Source organism: Hippocampus zosterae, chromosome 18 (genome assembly GCF_025434085.1).
Source record: "Hippocampus zosterae strain Florida chromosome 18, ASM2543408v3, whole genome shotgun sequence".
Classification (NCBI taxonomy): Eukaryota; Metazoa; Chordata; class Actinopteri; order Syngnathiformes; family Syngnathidae; genus Hippocampus; species Hippocampus zosterae.
In genome coordinates this window covers 10,931,264-10,946,776 of record NC_067468.1, presented here as the reverse complement: position 1 = coordinate 10,946,776, position 15,513 = coordinate 10,931,264, and the positions used below count along the sequence as shown (strand labels likewise).

General features: G+C 43.7%; 3 protein-coding genes across 4 annotated transcripts; 1 reads left to right on the top strand and 2 right to left on the bottom strand.

The window, feature by feature from the left end:
- Positions 1–170: 170 nt before the first annotated feature.
- Positions 171–2,900, bottom strand: mtfp1 (mitochondrial fission process 1). The gene is made up of 4 exons (XM_052051383.1): positions 2,732–2,900; positions 1,903–2,030; positions 1,460–1,692; positions 171–1,222 (listed from the first exon to the last, which is right to left on the bottom strand). Exons 1-4 carry the CDS (start codon positions 2,799–2,801, stop codon positions 1,156–1,158), a joined length of 498 nt encoding a protein of 165 aa, XP_051907343.1. The 5' UTR covers positions 2,802–2,900; the 3' UTR covers positions 171–1,155.
- Positions 2,901–3,509: 609 nt separating this feature from the next.
- lman2la (lectin, mannose-binding 2-like a) lies at positions 3,510–7,040 on the top strand. Of its 2 annotated transcripts, XM_052051359.1 has the most exons (9): positions 3,510–3,746; positions 3,967–4,085; positions 4,340–4,457; positions 4,544–4,626; positions 4,972–5,004; positions 5,156–5,317; positions 5,429–5,543; positions 5,637–5,759; positions 5,849–7,040. In XM_052051359.1, the coding sequence occupies exons 1-9, from the start codon at positions 3,545–3,547 to the stop codon at positions 5,989–5,991; spliced, it is 1,098 nt and encodes a 365-aa protein (XP_051907319.1). In that variant the 5' UTR covers positions 3,510–3,544; the 3' UTR covers positions 5,992–7,040. The 2 variants fall into 2 exon arrangements, with proteins under 2 accessions (XP_051907319.1, XP_051907320.1); XM_052051360.1 differs by lacking the exon at positions 4,972–5,004 and having other exon boundaries at positions 3,511–3,746.
- Positions 7,041–8,958: 1,918 nt separating this feature from the next.
- Positions 8,959–15,331, bottom strand: wbp1 (WW domain binding protein 1). The gene is made up of 4 exons (XM_052051379.1): positions 15,039–15,331; positions 13,812–13,914; positions 13,540–13,707; positions 8,959–13,339 (listed from the first exon to the last, which is right to left on the bottom strand). Exons 1-4 carry the CDS (start codon positions 15,099–15,101, stop codon positions 12,828–12,830), a joined length of 846 nt encoding a protein of 281 aa, XP_051907339.1. The 5' UTR covers positions 15,102–15,331; the 3' UTR covers positions 8,959–12,827.
- Positions 15,332–15,513: the final 182 nt, after the last annotated feature.

Genomic DNA, 15,513 nt, shown 5'->3' with positions numbered 1-15,513 from the left:
TAATTCAGTTCTTCTTTTGACCACACAAGTGGTAATCATACCACACTTTTGAGTTTCACTCAGTACTCTTTACCTAAGTACAGTTTTTAGCTACTCCAGTACTACACACGTGGGGTGCCTGGGCCAGTGAAGCATGAGAGCATCTGATTTAGAGTCAATAAAAACACACATTATGCACATCATTTTAGTCTTTATTTAACAACAGTTGCACAAAAGTTTTTTCCTCCAGTGTTGACAACAGTAGGTGAGTGTCCACTTTGACTTGCGGTGCTTTAATGTTACGTGAAATGAAAATAACCCATCCCCAAAATCTCAACACAATACAAAGAAAAAAAATACCTGTAAAGTATTTCTTTACATCAGTGACATGCAGCCACACAACTATCACAAGTAAACTCACAGATTAACACTGAATATGAAGATAGAGTATCATTAGGCTCCCTTTCCTCACTGCTTTTTACCAACCACCACCAAAACATGAAAATAAAGGTAAAACAGCATTCACCATTATTGCTAACATGACATATAAATAAATTCAAACACTCCCAATATTGTATGAACTACACCCTTTTTTGCCCCATAGCAGCTATTCCCTTGCATAGCTTGTAGTTTGCACACCTTCAACACTACAAACAGCGACATTGTACTTGAAGATAGTAACAAATTAGATAGCAGCGATGAATACGCGTGAAGTTCACACATTCACAGCACCATTATCACCAAAATAGAGTAAATTGCGTTCCCAGTGCAAAGCGCAACGGCTCCCATGGCTAACAGCTAGGTACAAAGTGCGGCAATGAAAAAAAAGTACCAGACGACATAGTTTGTGAGGAACAAGGTAGTTCAATATTGTGGAAGACTAGTTCATAACAGAACCACAATGTATGGATAAAGGAGAGGTACACAAATGCAGATTTTTAAAATGAGACCAAGATGACTGCAATGAAAAATGTGCAAAGTACCCAAATACCAGTCTGCATGTATCCCATTGTACGAACGCTTACAGCGAAATGCATCCCTGCCGTGTAACATTAGAAGAACCTTGACTTGACAGTCAGAATAAGACTGCAACACTCCTGCTTAGTGGTATATACAGTACAAAGTCAAGAACGACAAAATAAAAATTTAATCCCTTTTCTGCTTTGTTGTGCCTTCTTATTCCTGCTTCTCGCTGTGACCGTAGAGCTTCCGCAGGCTCGAATCCAGAAGGTAGTCCACAGACCTGCAAGGTGCACATGTGGTAAACAACAACATTTACACAGTTATGCGTTATCATTTAAAGACCTGTTGTCACTTGGAATATTTTTTGGGTTTATTTTTTTAAAGGATTGGATGGCAACGTCAACTGCGTGGTTTCAGAAAGAGCTTTTCCAGATTAATAGTTTGAACACTCCAGCACTATTACTATTTCTAAGTGACCCGAAACTTTTGAAGAAACGTGTAAAGGTGGGCATGCTACCTGTCAATAGGGCTGATGATGAAAGGTATGGTCGAGAGGCCGACGGCCGTGGTGGTCCACTTGCGCACGGGCAAGGGCAATTTGGTGGCGCGGCCCAGCAGGTACAGCGTGGCGGCGCACACGCGGTTAATGGTGAAGCCCGGGATGACGATGGAGGCCAGGGCCTGCCACACGAACGTGTCAGCCACCGCCGCCGCCACCCGCGTTGTCTGGCCTGGCTCATCCCCGTGCACCTAAATGAGTAGAAGAAGTGTTGTACTATTGATGCGCCGGAGGAAACAAACATTGATTAATCTCCGGGGGAAGCTTGATTTCGCCACTTGTCCGCTGAAAATGACATTGCACTTGTTCAGGCCTAAGGTCACTGAGTCTGGTCATGTGACATTCACAAGCTGAGCCGTGATTGGCCAGCAACTGCAAGGTACTATCCCAGTCCGACTCACCAAGGCTGCTTTCTTGCCTTTGTCCACAGCATCAGCGGTGACGTAAGCAGTGGCCACGGCGTAGCTACCCCACACCAAACTAACCGGCACCAGCGGCCGGAAGGCCTCCCCCACCTCGTTGGCGTATCCTGTGGAAAGGGGAGGCATACATGGTCAACAGAAGCCAGCCTGTTTATTTGGTGACAGATAACTTTATGTCTTTGTTTCTAGCAACTGTTATGCTTCTGTAACATCCTCAGAGGTCAAAGAATTGATGAACTGGGAAAAAAAATAAATAAATATTCGATTGTAAACACAAAAAAATTGACCTAACATTTTAAATACAAATTAAGGTATTAAATATGAAATGATGCTGCAGCGCAAATGTCCTTCAAGTTACTGTTTACTGCACTTAACCCTACCAGTGGGACAAAACCTATGCTTTAAAAGAAGGCTTTGTTATGACACTCAAGTACACAAAACCAAAAGTGATTCACTATCAGGAGTTGATGACTCCCGAGTGCTGGCGAATCACAGCCTGAACTTGCTCAACTGCTTTGGTCTGACTGAGCTGCTAACTCCGACAACTCACTAGCTTTACCATAAACAGCTCGGATAAAGCCTCAATGCATAGAAATGTGCATGTCGCTGCATTGTGCTACAAATTGCCCTTGACGGTAAACGTTGCGACGTATGTCGATTTATTTTTTGACAGCCGTTCCTTGCCACCGCAAGTTAGCTAGCAGCTAGCTAGCAGCTCCAGGGTCACCCTGTTCCCTCGACTCATTCCTGCGTGTGCTTCAAGTCAAATCCGGCGTAGAAGTAAAAAAAAAGAAAAAACCTGACCCACCAAGGAAGCGGACCCATGTGTCGCGATAGATGTCCACCGCTTTGTTTGTTTTTTCTTCCGTCATGTCCATGCTTCCCTTCGCCGTGATTTACTCCATCGCCTTTCCAATGCTCTCGAGCGTGTAGAAAGCCGACAGTCACCGGGGATTCTCGAGGGGGCGTGGCCTTCCTGGCCGCTGCGGCTGTCCCGATTTACGACGATCGAGTTTACAAACCGAACCACAAGAAGGCACTATACCTTAATTTACGGCGTTGGGAAATGTCACTTTCAAAATGTGATTATTTGATATTGCTGCGCTCTTGCATCTGAAAGTAATACGTATCGTTCCAATATTACCACAAATGATATAAAACGTAACTTACCTACTGTAAAACGCATTAATTTTCCAACACGATACCCCACACTAGTTATTAATAACATAAAAGTAAGCACTTATAAATGTTATATTAGATTTAATTTGCTGCATTATCTCTGTGTGAAATTTTAAATATTGATTTACACAAGACCAGCATTATCAGACATTTTTATTTGAAAGGGCAATGCAAAGTATAAATGTTCTTTGCAATAATGTCTTCTTTTAGTTCGTATTAATTTCGTATACTTTCAAAATATACATTATGTCATTAAAGTGTAGCACAATGTAGATTTTGTAATAGCGTTTCTCTGCGGTCACACCTCTTTTACAAATCTAAACCACTAGAACACATGTATTGCGATTGACGGCCAAATTGAGCCAATGAGAGCGAGCATGCAATCCGACGAACCAATAAGAAAGACACTGGCTTTTCATGAGGAGGTGACGTTTGACTCACGATGGCCGCCATCAGTTGCAGAAGGCACAGGCGCGACTCCAAATCAATACACATGTTATTTTCTCCGCAAAGGATGACGCCTTTTACGATATTATGTTCTTTTATTCTTTTACTTTTTACCGTAGGCCAGTGTTTCGCTGACGACGATCACGAAATGGAAGAGTTCTTGAAGCGGGAATATTCCCTCACCAAGCCCTATCAAGGTATCCCCCCTCTCTCCCCCGACCTCTATGCATCGAGTAGAATAGTCTAGAAGATTAACACGTGATGTCGTTTAGCTTTAGCTACTTAACGCCTTAACATCAATATAGCTTCTCATGGTTGACTTAATCCCCACGTTTGACTTCTCACGAGGGTACTTTGACCGTCAGGTGACCGTACCGTGATAAAAAAAAGTGCGTCCGTGCGTGTGTGTGTGTTTAGCCGTGGGGCCTTTAAGCTCCTCCCACTGGGAACTGATGGGCGATGCCATGGTAACCACGGAGCAGGTGCGACTCACACCTGACATGCAGAGCAGACAGGGGGCGGTATGGAGCCGACTGGTCAGTATTTATTACATTAAACCTACCGAAAATTCTAAGTCATCATACCCTGCAGCGGTAGCCTAAAGTTACTCGGTGTCTCGATGAAAGTGAGTCACGTCAAAAATCGGAGATAATAAGACATCATCACATTGATGAGCTCATGCCTCGCCGATTCAGCTAGTTATTGGACAAAATAATCTCAATTTTGCTCCTAATCGTGCATCTTTGGTACCCAAACGTGACAATTGGTTTTATGGTGTTCGCCCTGCAAGCCTTGTCATCTGAACGACTGGGAGATGCAGGTGCACTTCAAGATTCACGGGAAAGGAAAGAAGAATCTCAATGGTGACGGTCTGGCTATTTGGTACACGAAGGAACGCATGCAGAAAGGTTAAAAAAATTATCAAAATTGCTCTTTTCTGCTTATGTACTTTTTGTTATTTTAATTTTATTTTTTTAATCGTCATCACGCACAGGTCCTGTATTTGGGAACAAGGACAACTTCACTGGTTTGGGAGTTTTTGTGGACACGTATCCCAATGAGGAGAAACAGATAGAGGTATGCTCACATACAAAAAAAATGTATTGACGATTAATAGAGCAAAAACATTTTGGTTTCTTTATATGTACTGATGAAATTTGTATTAGTCCAGTCAGGTCAGTGTTGTTGAACATTTGGTGGCCCGACTCGGTCACGTAGTGACCAGCGATCACTCTTAATGCAGAACCCTGCTCTATTTAATTTTTAAACTATTAATATATGGTCATTCCAAACAATTTTAGGAGGGAATAAATTGCTTGTTGTTTTTCGCTATCGGCAACCCCTCGCAGGGGGATTACTGTTGTACAGTGTTGTATAAAGGGGTTGTCTTTTGTCTTCTGTTGTGCACTCACATTGGAACAGGCACAAAAGAAAAGATATACTCCAAGCACGCAGGTAACCGTCTTTGGAATGTGCGTGTTTAACCGGTGTGTTTTGGTGTTCCTGTCTCCGGAAAGGTTGATAATCATCATGACAATGCACGCAAAAAAAAAAAAAAATCACAAATATGACTGAAGTATTCTGGGCGTCTTTTTCCGACCACAAGAGGATCTTCCCTTTCGTTCTCGCCATGGTGGGCAACGGCACCATCAGCTATGACCACGAGCGCGACGGCCGGCCCACCGAGCTCGGAGGTTGCAACGCCATGGTGCGCAACCTGAAGCACGACACCTTCCTCTTCATCCGATACGTCCGGCGCCGGCTGACGGTGAGACCCGTTCTTCGTTATTATTCTCCTGGGAAACGTGGACAACCATGTGAGCAAATGAACCGTTTCGGTGCTCTGAATGCACTTCACGGTCGCTCGGTGTTTTTTCAGGTGATGATTGACATTGATGGACAACACGAATGGAGGGACTGCCTGGATCTGCCTGGCGTGCGGCTGCCCAAGGGCTTTTATTTTGGCGCCACCGCAATTACAGGAGACCTTTCAGGTAGAACATTTCATTTCCTCGTTAGATGATTCAAGTCATTCATTTGGGTTCTAATGAACTACCCCCCCCCCCACCCCCAACTTGAATCAATAGACAACCACGACATCATCTCATTGAAACTCTACCAATTGACGGTGCTGCGGAGCAAACAGGAAGAGGAAGACCAGGAGGAGGAAATCACAATTCCCAGCGTGGATAACATGGAGCTGCTCAGATGTAACCCAGACACACACACACACACACACACACACACTCACACAGTCATCTGTCTTTGCGTCCCTCTGACATTCTCTTCTGCCTTCCAGTGGGTCAGACTGAGGAAGGAATGAGCGGACTAGCTATTTTCTTCACTGTACTCTTCTCCATGCTGGGCTGCATCTTCCTGGTGGTCGTCGGCCTGCTGCTCTACGGCCACTGGAGCGAGAACCGGCGCAAGCGCTTCTACTGAGGAAGGGTGGATTTGGGTTTGCGCTTGGGGAGGGAACTTCACTGCACTGAGTCCACACCGCGGCTGACAGATGTTGGTCTGTTTTGAAAAAGACGCTCCGCGTAGCAGGATCCTGATGCCGGACTTGGTGCTCAACCTCTTCTCGGCAACCATTTTGATTTTTTTAAAGTCTTTTACTGTTGATTGGGATTCTCAAACTTTTTGGGTGGGGAGAATTGTTTTCTAGTACCACAACATAATCCGAACACCTACTGAACAGAACTACCATATGCATCCTCAAATGCCAGAAAGATTCAAAGTTGTTGTTTACAGGAAGAAAGAAGTTATGCTTTGAGAATAAAGTTGTATTTTTTCAAGAAAAAAAATTATCTTGACCAGAGCAAAATAAGTGCTTGTAGAGATAAATAATCTGACTAAAATAAAATTGCGATATGAGGGTCAATATTTTGGGTGCCTTTGGTGTCCTCATCAGAATCAGTCATCATGAAAACATAGTAAATAGCAAAACACAGAGGTCTTCTTTAAATTAACATCGCCAAACATTTGCATGCACAACCAGTCCAATGATAAGTCTCTCACAATGTGTCCGTCCTTCGTTTTATTCAGTTAATTTTTGTTTGTTTTTACACGCGCGTGATATTGACAAGTCCCACTCTGCTAACAATGCTGCGTAAATATTCCCCACAGCAACATATCGATCAAAAATGTGTGTCATTTTGAGGAGATATATTCTGTTTTCATGTTTGTGCAACAGTATGGTCAGGTTGGTAAATGAATCATGTTGCCAAGTGAAGGGCCAACATTATCTCGTAACTTGCTAACAGCCCAAAATGTCCGCTATCATCCACCGTGTCAACACGTTTACTTATTTTGGCGTTTGTATGTGTATCGTCTGCCTGCAGTTAATTTATTTTTATTTTTTAATCGAAAGGGGCTTTAAGATGATACATTGACTCTAAAATTGTGTGTTTAGTGGGATTATTACTTTATGTTCAATGTGCTGTAAAGTGATTTGTTGGAGCTGTTGTGAAGGCGCGATATCAATAAAAAATACAACTGTATCGATATATTGCGCCTTCTCTTGTGGAAAAGCACTTTTCTCCAAAAATTGTACTTTGTTCTTGAAAATATACTCTGATTTCTCAAACGTTATTCATGCAGGGTTACCAAATTTATCCGAGCTTTTTTACTTGGCCGAGAGCTAACGTAGGGAGGAATAATTGTTTACGTTTGTTTTAATGGCTGCTTGGTCCGTGTGAAGGTATACCCCTTTTAAAAGATACAATAAGTTTCTTATACAATAAGTTTCTTTGCAACTCACCACGACCCCCAGTTTGAGTATCTTTGGAGTAATGTGTTGATTTGTCCTCTGTTCGTCTTTCTTGAACGCCTGTTAGTGCTTGGGTTGAAGATGTGGCTTGGCGTTTCGGAGCAGTGTATCCACTCAGCGGCTACAACATTCGGCACAATATCAGCTTCTGTACACACTTGGCAAAACAAAAATAAGCTGCTTTCTGAGCTGTTCAGGAATGGAAAAAAAAACTCTCAAGACACCCCGCAACACAGGAATGTTTCAGACATCCAACAGTCGGGCCTTTGCTAACCTTGCTAACTGATCGGAAATGCTCAAATCCGGCCCGACTATCGTCGCAGGTGATATCCAACACTAAAGTTCCATCCAAGAGTATTCAGTTGAGAACCTCTCAAGTGGAACACCCCGAAAGCGGTCCAAAATTTCCGTTTAATACCTGAAAAGTAAAACCAAATTTGTCTTGGGAGAGCATTAATTTAACCCTCCTAGTGCACCGCTTGCGATATATATAAAATTATGTCTTTGAATCAAAAGCAAAGGCATTCAGAAAAACACGAGAGAGATTTTTGGACAGCCGTAACATGCCACATTATTGGGTTGAGGTCATTCCAATTTTGCAACTATAGGTGGCGTCAGAGGATCGCAAATGAGTTTGCCTTTTTGCAGGAGGCTTCAAACCGATGCATGCTTACATGAACAATTCCGGTCGGGATTGTTAGTAGGGCTTGGTTGGGACCTCCAGACAGAATTTTTTTTTTTTGCTTTTGCAAAAAATAAAGTTACGTTGGGTACCTAACGGCTGGGTGCGCCGGGGCCGCCGGCGAAGGCCTCGCGGGGCATTTTTGCATGAACAAGTCCGGCCCGGATAGTTAGTAGGGCTTGGTTGGGACCTCCAGACACAACTCTTGTTTTTATTTTGCACAAAAAAAAAAAAATTTCATCTTCCAATTCAGGTTTTATTTTTATACATTTCTTTGAAGTGTCATAACACAGTACTGCCTTTATTGTCCATAAAGGGCAACAAAATCCCAAAGAACTAATAAAAACTATATATGTATGGATAGCACAGATGCCTCTGAACATTTTGAGTGTTTGAAAAAAAAAGAATTTTTATAACACAAAATACATCATTACAAAAATTGTATAATGCGTAACTTAAGGCCTTTTTAAATATGAACACACAAGGGTATAATACTACCGCTTTTTAATTCTTGCAGTACCGCTAAAAGGCCACTAGGCAAGTAAATCACTCTACTCCAAGTATCACGAGAGTTCCTTCTACTCGACACCTTCCTGCTCCATCTCTTGTTTTTATTAGCATCTATCATTTCAACCCCGACTGCACTGAAACTTTTTGTGTAACGCTGTTCACACCACGAGCTTTGTTGTTGTGAGCGGTGAGTTGCTGAAAGGCAGACGACCATCTTAAACAACCTTGTAAACCTTGTTATTTTTGACTCCTCATTTATTAACTTTACTCTCCAAATGTTTCCAATCGGTGACCCGTTTTCATACTTGAATAAATCAAACAGTAAGAAGTCCTTTACCTCATTAAAGACCAAACTTTTGAACAGTGACTGCATTGTCTGAGTAACAGTATTATTCTTGCAATCGGATTCAGACACTCCACCCCAAAAGAAACACGGATGCATTCGTCATATGTAGACGTTTAATTTTATTAAAAAAATAAAATACAAATGATGACCAAAACATCACACAGCAGACGTATTACTTAACCAGCCCTCCCTCCAAAAAATTTAAATAAAATATATGGATATAGCAATATTAGCCATCAGTCAGTGCTTCCTCCTCTCTTTTTACGGTTTGGCGAAAAAACAAGTAACATTTTTTGGAAAGAGAAACAAAACCAATCCATCCACAGCGCCTCCAAGTCCACTTCCATCTTCCACACTGAGGTCTTCCATTATGCAATACACAAAAATGTATGTCCATAAGAATGAAAAGCAGCAGTTTAATATTTTTGTGAATGTTTAAATATGAAAAAAAGAAAGCCGCTATTTGAACACAATATGCACCAATAGGGATGGACGGAACAGTGACAAACCCACAAAAAATAAGAATCGCTCCAATCACAAGCACACTTTTTTTCTTCTTCCTAGCAACTTTCTCAGAAACGTTAGTGGTTGAGAAGGAAGGTAAGCCGTTACTTTCTCCAAAAGGAGGGGAATAAAAGTATATGTACACAAACAAACATTGCCTTTTTTTTAACGCCTCCGTTTACATACATTGTTGCTGTAGCATTACACTTACATTTTTCATTAACAAATTAGACCAGAGACACACATACAGAAAAAAAAGATTACAGTACGGTGCTGTGCCACAGTACTGAGAGTTATATTGCTAGTACTGGTGCCCACGTGACAGGAAGTGGGGGCAGCATAGAACAGTTCAGTTTTTTTGTTTTTGTTTTTTTCCCCCATTTTTTGCATAGCCTGGTTAAGTGGTGTATACACGACACCGCAGATGGAAACAAAAAAAAAAAAACAAACCTACCATTCCAGATATGAGGATGAAATGAAAACATGACGCTTTGGCTTGAATGGGCGGGAAGGAAAAATGTTCAAATTTCAAATGTTGAGCAATGCAAACGTTGAAGCCCGTGAAAATCAAAATACACTCATTGTCATACAATCACATCGTGTTCAATTGAAAAACGCCAGCGGCCTCCCAAAAGGAGCAGAACAGACATTAAAAGTGGGTGACCGATTCTAGATAGCCCTTAAATCTCAGTAAACATCAAATGCAAGGAAGGCCATGAGAGCAACTTTTGGACCTCCATCTTAAATTCAGCGCGCGTGCACACACACACACAAATGCACGTCCTTTAATTGATTCTCAGCCTTTTTTTCTCTCTATGTAACGTATATAAAGTAGCATTAGAGTATTTGAGCCATACAGAGAACAAAAAAAAAATTTTTTTAAACGAAAGGCAAATAGTCTCAATTTCGCAAGAAACGTTATTTTTCTCCATTGTGAGATGAATAACGGTTTTCTTATTTTTATTTTATGGGAAAAGGCAAAAGAAACACGAGTGCTGCCAGTCGAGTGAAAACTGGAACACCGCGAGGAGAAGCTGGCGTTGCATCCCGCCAGTGTCCGTGTCGGCGTTTAATCGCGGCTGAAAATAAACGTGCACTTCTCATTCCAATCGTAGAATTAAAAATAGATGACTTGTGGAAATGTTAACATTGAAGCACGGCTACGACAGATGCTAAGGTACACGGGAATACTCTTTTTTTTTTCTTCATAAAACAGGAGCAAGAGCCCCATGTTGAGATCACGTAAGATGTTATTCAAATCTTAATGGGCTGTAATTTTAGGGGGTGGGGGGGGGGGGGTTCCTTTTTTTTAAGATGCCAACACAGACCAAATCGGTTTACAAATGGTCAATGTAAAGGTAAGGATTTTTTTTTGGCGGGGGAGGGTGTCTCTTATTAAATTGTTTGCATTTTTGACCATGAGGCATTTTGTAGACTCATTATTGATGCAATTTGGACTTTCATACCATATTGGCATATTTTAGTCACAGCATATTGAGGCCAACGTAAAATGAGTTTGAAATTGTTAATTTGTTTTGGGATCATTTTTTTCATTACTCGGGGGGTTTCAATTATTTTATTTTGTGTTTGTTTTTTTGCTTAGTTCGGATGTACTGTATATCCTTCAATCAAAGTACAATTTCCTCATTGGTTCTTCCAACATGGTGTCGTTTACCACTGCTAGCCTTCAACACATGTTAAATCCGCAATGCAAATTTTTGATTTCCTCCCCGTTTGACCACTGTCCTTTTCTACATACATTGTGGAGACGCGACAGCGAGAGAAGCATGCAGTTAATTACAATTGGAGTTTGCCAGCATCCACTTCAAACTGCTCCCCCCCATCACCGCTCTCCCTTTCTTTGTTGCCAGTGGAAAATACCACAACAAATGAATCCCGGGTGCCAAGAGCTGGGGCTACAGAGAAGCTCGAAGCCGCGACCAGAACGTTGCGACGGCACAGGGAACATTTTCACAACTATCAGAGGCCAAAATTTTGCAGCCAATCCAAAAAAACAAAGAAAAAAAAGCGAAAGCCCCTATCCCACTGAAAAAAGCTAAACCACGAAAAAAACTGTTGGTGAATGTCTGGCGAATGTTTTGCGACCTTGAACGAACACTGATTTACTCCGAAGTGAATGCGAGATTTGTTGCCTTCAAAACATGACAATTGATCGCCGCTCAGTGGGACAGGGGCTTGAAATCAAAACATGTACACGAGCCTCCAAACCATCTTCCAAACTACACTAAACACCGGCCTCCCCTTGACTTGAATGATGGAAATTAAAGAACCGCAACAAAGAAGAAACATTTGAAGGACCGTGCCATCTTCCTGCCTGAGCCGAGCCCCTGCATTCCGTGTAACACGTTCATTCGGTCAGCCAGTCACATTTTCTTTTCCATTCATGTGCTCAGCAAAGTGGAGACCGCAGGGAAATGTGGTTGACCCTGCTGGTATGCGTCTCGACGGTTAAGATCTCGAGCGGACGGTTCAGTGTCAAACTGAAGGAGCCGGCGGAAAGGCTCCCAACGAGCCAAAAGTGGTGGTGGTCCTCTAGTCCCTGGGTTCCCAAACCGGGGTCCGCAGGCTGTAGCTTGCGGGTCCACAAACTAATTTGGAGTAATTTATTATGTTTCTAACATAACCCAATTACTCCTCCCTTGCTTAGCTTTGGGCTCCACTTCAGCTAGCGGAGATGGCTAAATATTGAAATAACTTGAATGGAATTAGTCAATTCGGATACGTTTCTTGCCATCATATATCCATCCATTTTCCGAACCGCTTCATCCTCACGAGGGTCGCGGGGGGTGCTGGAGCCTATCCCAGCCGTCTTCGGGCAGTAGGCGGGGGACACCCTGAATCAGTTGCCAGCCAATCACAGGGCACACAGAGACGAACAACCATCGACGCCCACACTCACACCTAGGGACAATTTAGAGCGTCCAATCAGCCTGCCATGCATGTTTTTGGAATGTGGGAGGAAACCGGAGCACCCGGAGAAAACCCTAGCAGGCCCGGGGAGAACATGCAAACTCCACACAGGGTGGCCGGAGCTCGAACCCGGTACCTCTTCACTGTGAAGCCGACGTGCTAACCACTGGACTACCGGGCCGCCTATTCCATCATATATGTCACAAATATTTCGGTTTGAAATGGTCAATCCCCCCCAAAAAAATCTTTAGAGATGGTAGTCATGTTCATCCGGCGTTCAACAGGGAAAAAAAACGGGGCCCCTAAAGTTTGAGAACCCATGGCCTAGTCAATCCAAATCAATTCACTCAATGCAAAAACTAAAGAAACTGAGAACCAAAAGGGACAAATCGGTGTGTCATGTCAAGAAGTTAATGATCATTATCACCTGAGAGTGATGTCTGTTAGCCGGGAGGATTAAAACGCAGACGCGGTGACAATGCTAAAGTCGTGTGTCGCACCTGGTTGGCCGGGCTGATCGAAAACCCGCCGGCTCACACCATGCTGTCGCCGGCGCTGCTGGTTTGGCTGGGCATGTCGCAGGTGTGCTCCTTGTGTCTGAAGGCGTGCTGCTGGCGGCGGGAGCAGCATTCCCCGCCGGCGGCCGCGCACATGCGCCGCTCCTCGTCACACTCCTCCTCCAGCCCCGAGCCGTCGTCCAGCTGGCAGACGCACACCTCGATCCCTGAGTCGCCGGTCACGTGCCGGCGCCGAGTGATGAGCTCGTCGTCCTCCTCCTCCTCCAGCCGATCCCCGGCGTTCTCCCGAGTCGAGGTCGGCGGAGAGGTGGTGGCATCCTCGTCGGATGGTAAGGCATCGGTGGCCGGCCCTGGCTGGGCAACTTGCGAGGGCTCTGGCGCCGCCGCGATAGCGCCTGCAGGCTGACTAACTTGAGCAGGGAGAGCTGAAGCAGCCTCAATAGGGTTTTCAGAGTAAGGAGGCGGCGGGGTGGGAGGATGACCCACCACCTCCTCATAGTCGGGAAGCTTGCAGTCATTCCAGAATCCTGAAAGACAGAAGAGCAGCTTTGAAATCAGGTGCTCCAGACAAATTCTTATATATTTCTCAGGGTGTCAGTCTCTAATATCTCTAATATCGCGCCACTACGTAGAATTTCCGGTTATGACGCCACTGCGGTAACAGAAGTCCCATCGGAAAACAGAGGACCCTCGCTCTCCCCCACATGCCCAATAATTTTCTACTCACTGAGGTTGAGTGGTGGAGGTGAAATGAAGGAGCTGGAGGCACCCTGGTAGGCCATTAGGCTGATCTCGCGCTGCCGTTGCTCCTGCTGCAGCCGCATTTTCACCCTACGGTGTCTATAGGCGCAGCAGCAGCTCAACATGATGATCAGGGTCCAAACTAACCAGAACCCTGAAAGATTGATGGTAGGGCCGTGGTCAGAGACAGGCTCTATGTCATCCACAGATTTGTAGAATGAACCGGTCATATGTTCCACAAATGAAGTGGTAACTTACACCAGAGCTCGTAGTAGTAAGTGCAGCATTCGGTCTCTCCGCAGCAGTATCCCATCTCACAGCGATATTGCTCATTGTTCACCCCAAAACAGAATTCCTTGCCCTTCATTAGAAACACACACACACAACTTCCTGGTTGAGTTCACATATTACCACATTTGAAAGAGAAACTGCGTCAGACTGAATCCAAAACGAAAATATTGCTTAAGGCAGCACAGCTGATCATAGCAGATATAATGGAAATATTCATCCCTTTTTCTTGTGAGCAATCTGATTAAACATTTCGTAAATGTTATGATAGTCTGGTGATTCTTGGACACAATGAGAACATCACTACTCTTCTGACTGTAAAAACAACAATGAAGTGTGATGGAAAAAATAACTGCTCAAAGTCACAAAAACCAGAAATGCGCATCTTTTAATTGGGTTGGATCTAATGTTGCTCTTTAGCATGACATTATTTCACACTATGCTGCCATTTCATAAATCATGTCACGACTTTGAACATAGCCTATTATTATACTCAGATGTTCATGGGCGTTTTAAAATGGCACAATTGTCAAGTCGCCGTCGTAGTAAAAGCAGACAGCACAAAAGTGTTGAAAATAAAATTAGGAATGAGTGGGAAAGTCGGACAATGTTTGAAACCGAAAACAAAGCCCTGTGTTGTTAATCAGGTTTCAAACTAAAAAGTTAGCAAATTTTAGCCCAATTCATTTAGCAACAAGTCCATTCATTAGGTTTTTATTCGGTTCGCTCTATGCCACAATCGATATAAAGTTTCAAAAACAATGCGTGAATGTTTTCAAACGTTGGGGGGACGACTAAAAGAGATTCCATCCCTTTCTAGCACAAGGTTAGCCCTTCGGCCTAGAAAGCTAATGTGAACAACCTCGAATAACCCGTCAAATCGCCGGGTGCCTCCCGTTAGCAACAGCTAACGTTTATCTCGGTAGCCTTCATCAAACTCCAAAATGGAGACATTCAAACGTCGTGCACGGCAGTTGTTTCTGCTTCGTCCAAGTCTCCTAGAAAGTGACCATCGAATAAACCTAAAAAACTTTTGAGTAACTGACGTCATTCGCAGCGAACACAAGCTGAGCCCGAGTCAGTATCTTTTGTGGAGAGGACAAAAAAATGATGGGAGGAGAGGCCTTGGCCAAGCCCAGGAACCTCGGCCTCGACTGAGAGCGTAGACCGACTTTGGGAGCGACCACGTCGGCTTACCTGCACCAGACAAACCCCGGTACACAGGAGCCCTACAATGGATCCCAGCGTTTTCTGCGGCATCTTCCTGGGTTGTCAGCCGTCGACACGACGGGAACCATACAAGCAAAAGTGGATCAAATTTCGAAGACGTGTCGAGGTGACTTCGGGTGGCCGCGGCGCTCTATTTAGCGGTTCCGCCAGTCACCTTCCGACATGTTTATGTTGTTTCTTGACTGAGATGGAGTAATATGAGAAACTGTAAAGGGGATCGGTGAGCTGCAGGCGGCGCTGTTGACGTTGTTTTGACTAAACTGATTGGGAACTGACGTCATATTTCAAATTCAAGGTTATTTGGTATCTAACCTTTTGAGAATGTGTTTGATGAAAATGTCCAGTCACGGGATTAATTCGCATATGTGGAAGTCATGAGACTCAAATCCTAAACTTTACGTTTTAAACAAGTCGATTCACCTCTAAGCTCCAGGTGTAAATA

Coding starts and splice junctions, on each gene's coding strand:
- mtfp1 (XM_052051383.1), bottom strand. CDS start 2,801: ATGGACATGACGGAAGAAAAAACAAACAAAGCGGTGGACATCTATCGC. Junction 2,031..2,731: donor CACATGGGTCCGCTTCCTTG/GTGGGTCAGGTT, acceptor CCCTTTCCACAG/GATACGCCAACGAGGTGGGG. Junction 1,693..1,902: donor AAGGCAAGAAAGCAGCCTTG/GTGAGTCGGACT, acceptor CTACTCATTTAG/GTGCACGGGGATGAGCCAGG.
- lman2la (XM_052051359.1), top strand. CDS start 3,545: ATGGCCGCCATCAGTTGCAGAAGGCACAGGCGCGACTCCAAATCAATA. Junction 3,747..3,966: donor CCTCACCAAGCCCTATCAAG/GTATCCCCCCTC, acceptor GTGTGTGTTTAG/CCGTGGGGCCTTTAAGCTCC. Junction 5,760..5,848: donor TAACATGGAGCTGCTCAGAT/GTAACCCAGACA, acceptor TCTGCCTTCCAG/TGGGTCAGACTGAGGAAGGA.
- wbp1 (XM_052051379.1), bottom strand. CDS start 15,101: ATGCCGCAGAAAACGCTGGGATCCATTGTAGGGCTCCTGTGTACCGGG. Junction 13,915..15,038: donor CCGGGGTTTGTCTGGTGCAG/GTAAGCCGACGT, acceptor TTTCTAATGAAG/GGCAAGGAATTCTGTTTTGG. Junction 13,708..13,811: donor TTACTACTACGAGCTCTGGT/GTAAGTTACCAC, acceptor TCAATCTTTCAG/GGTTCTGGTTAGTTTGGACC.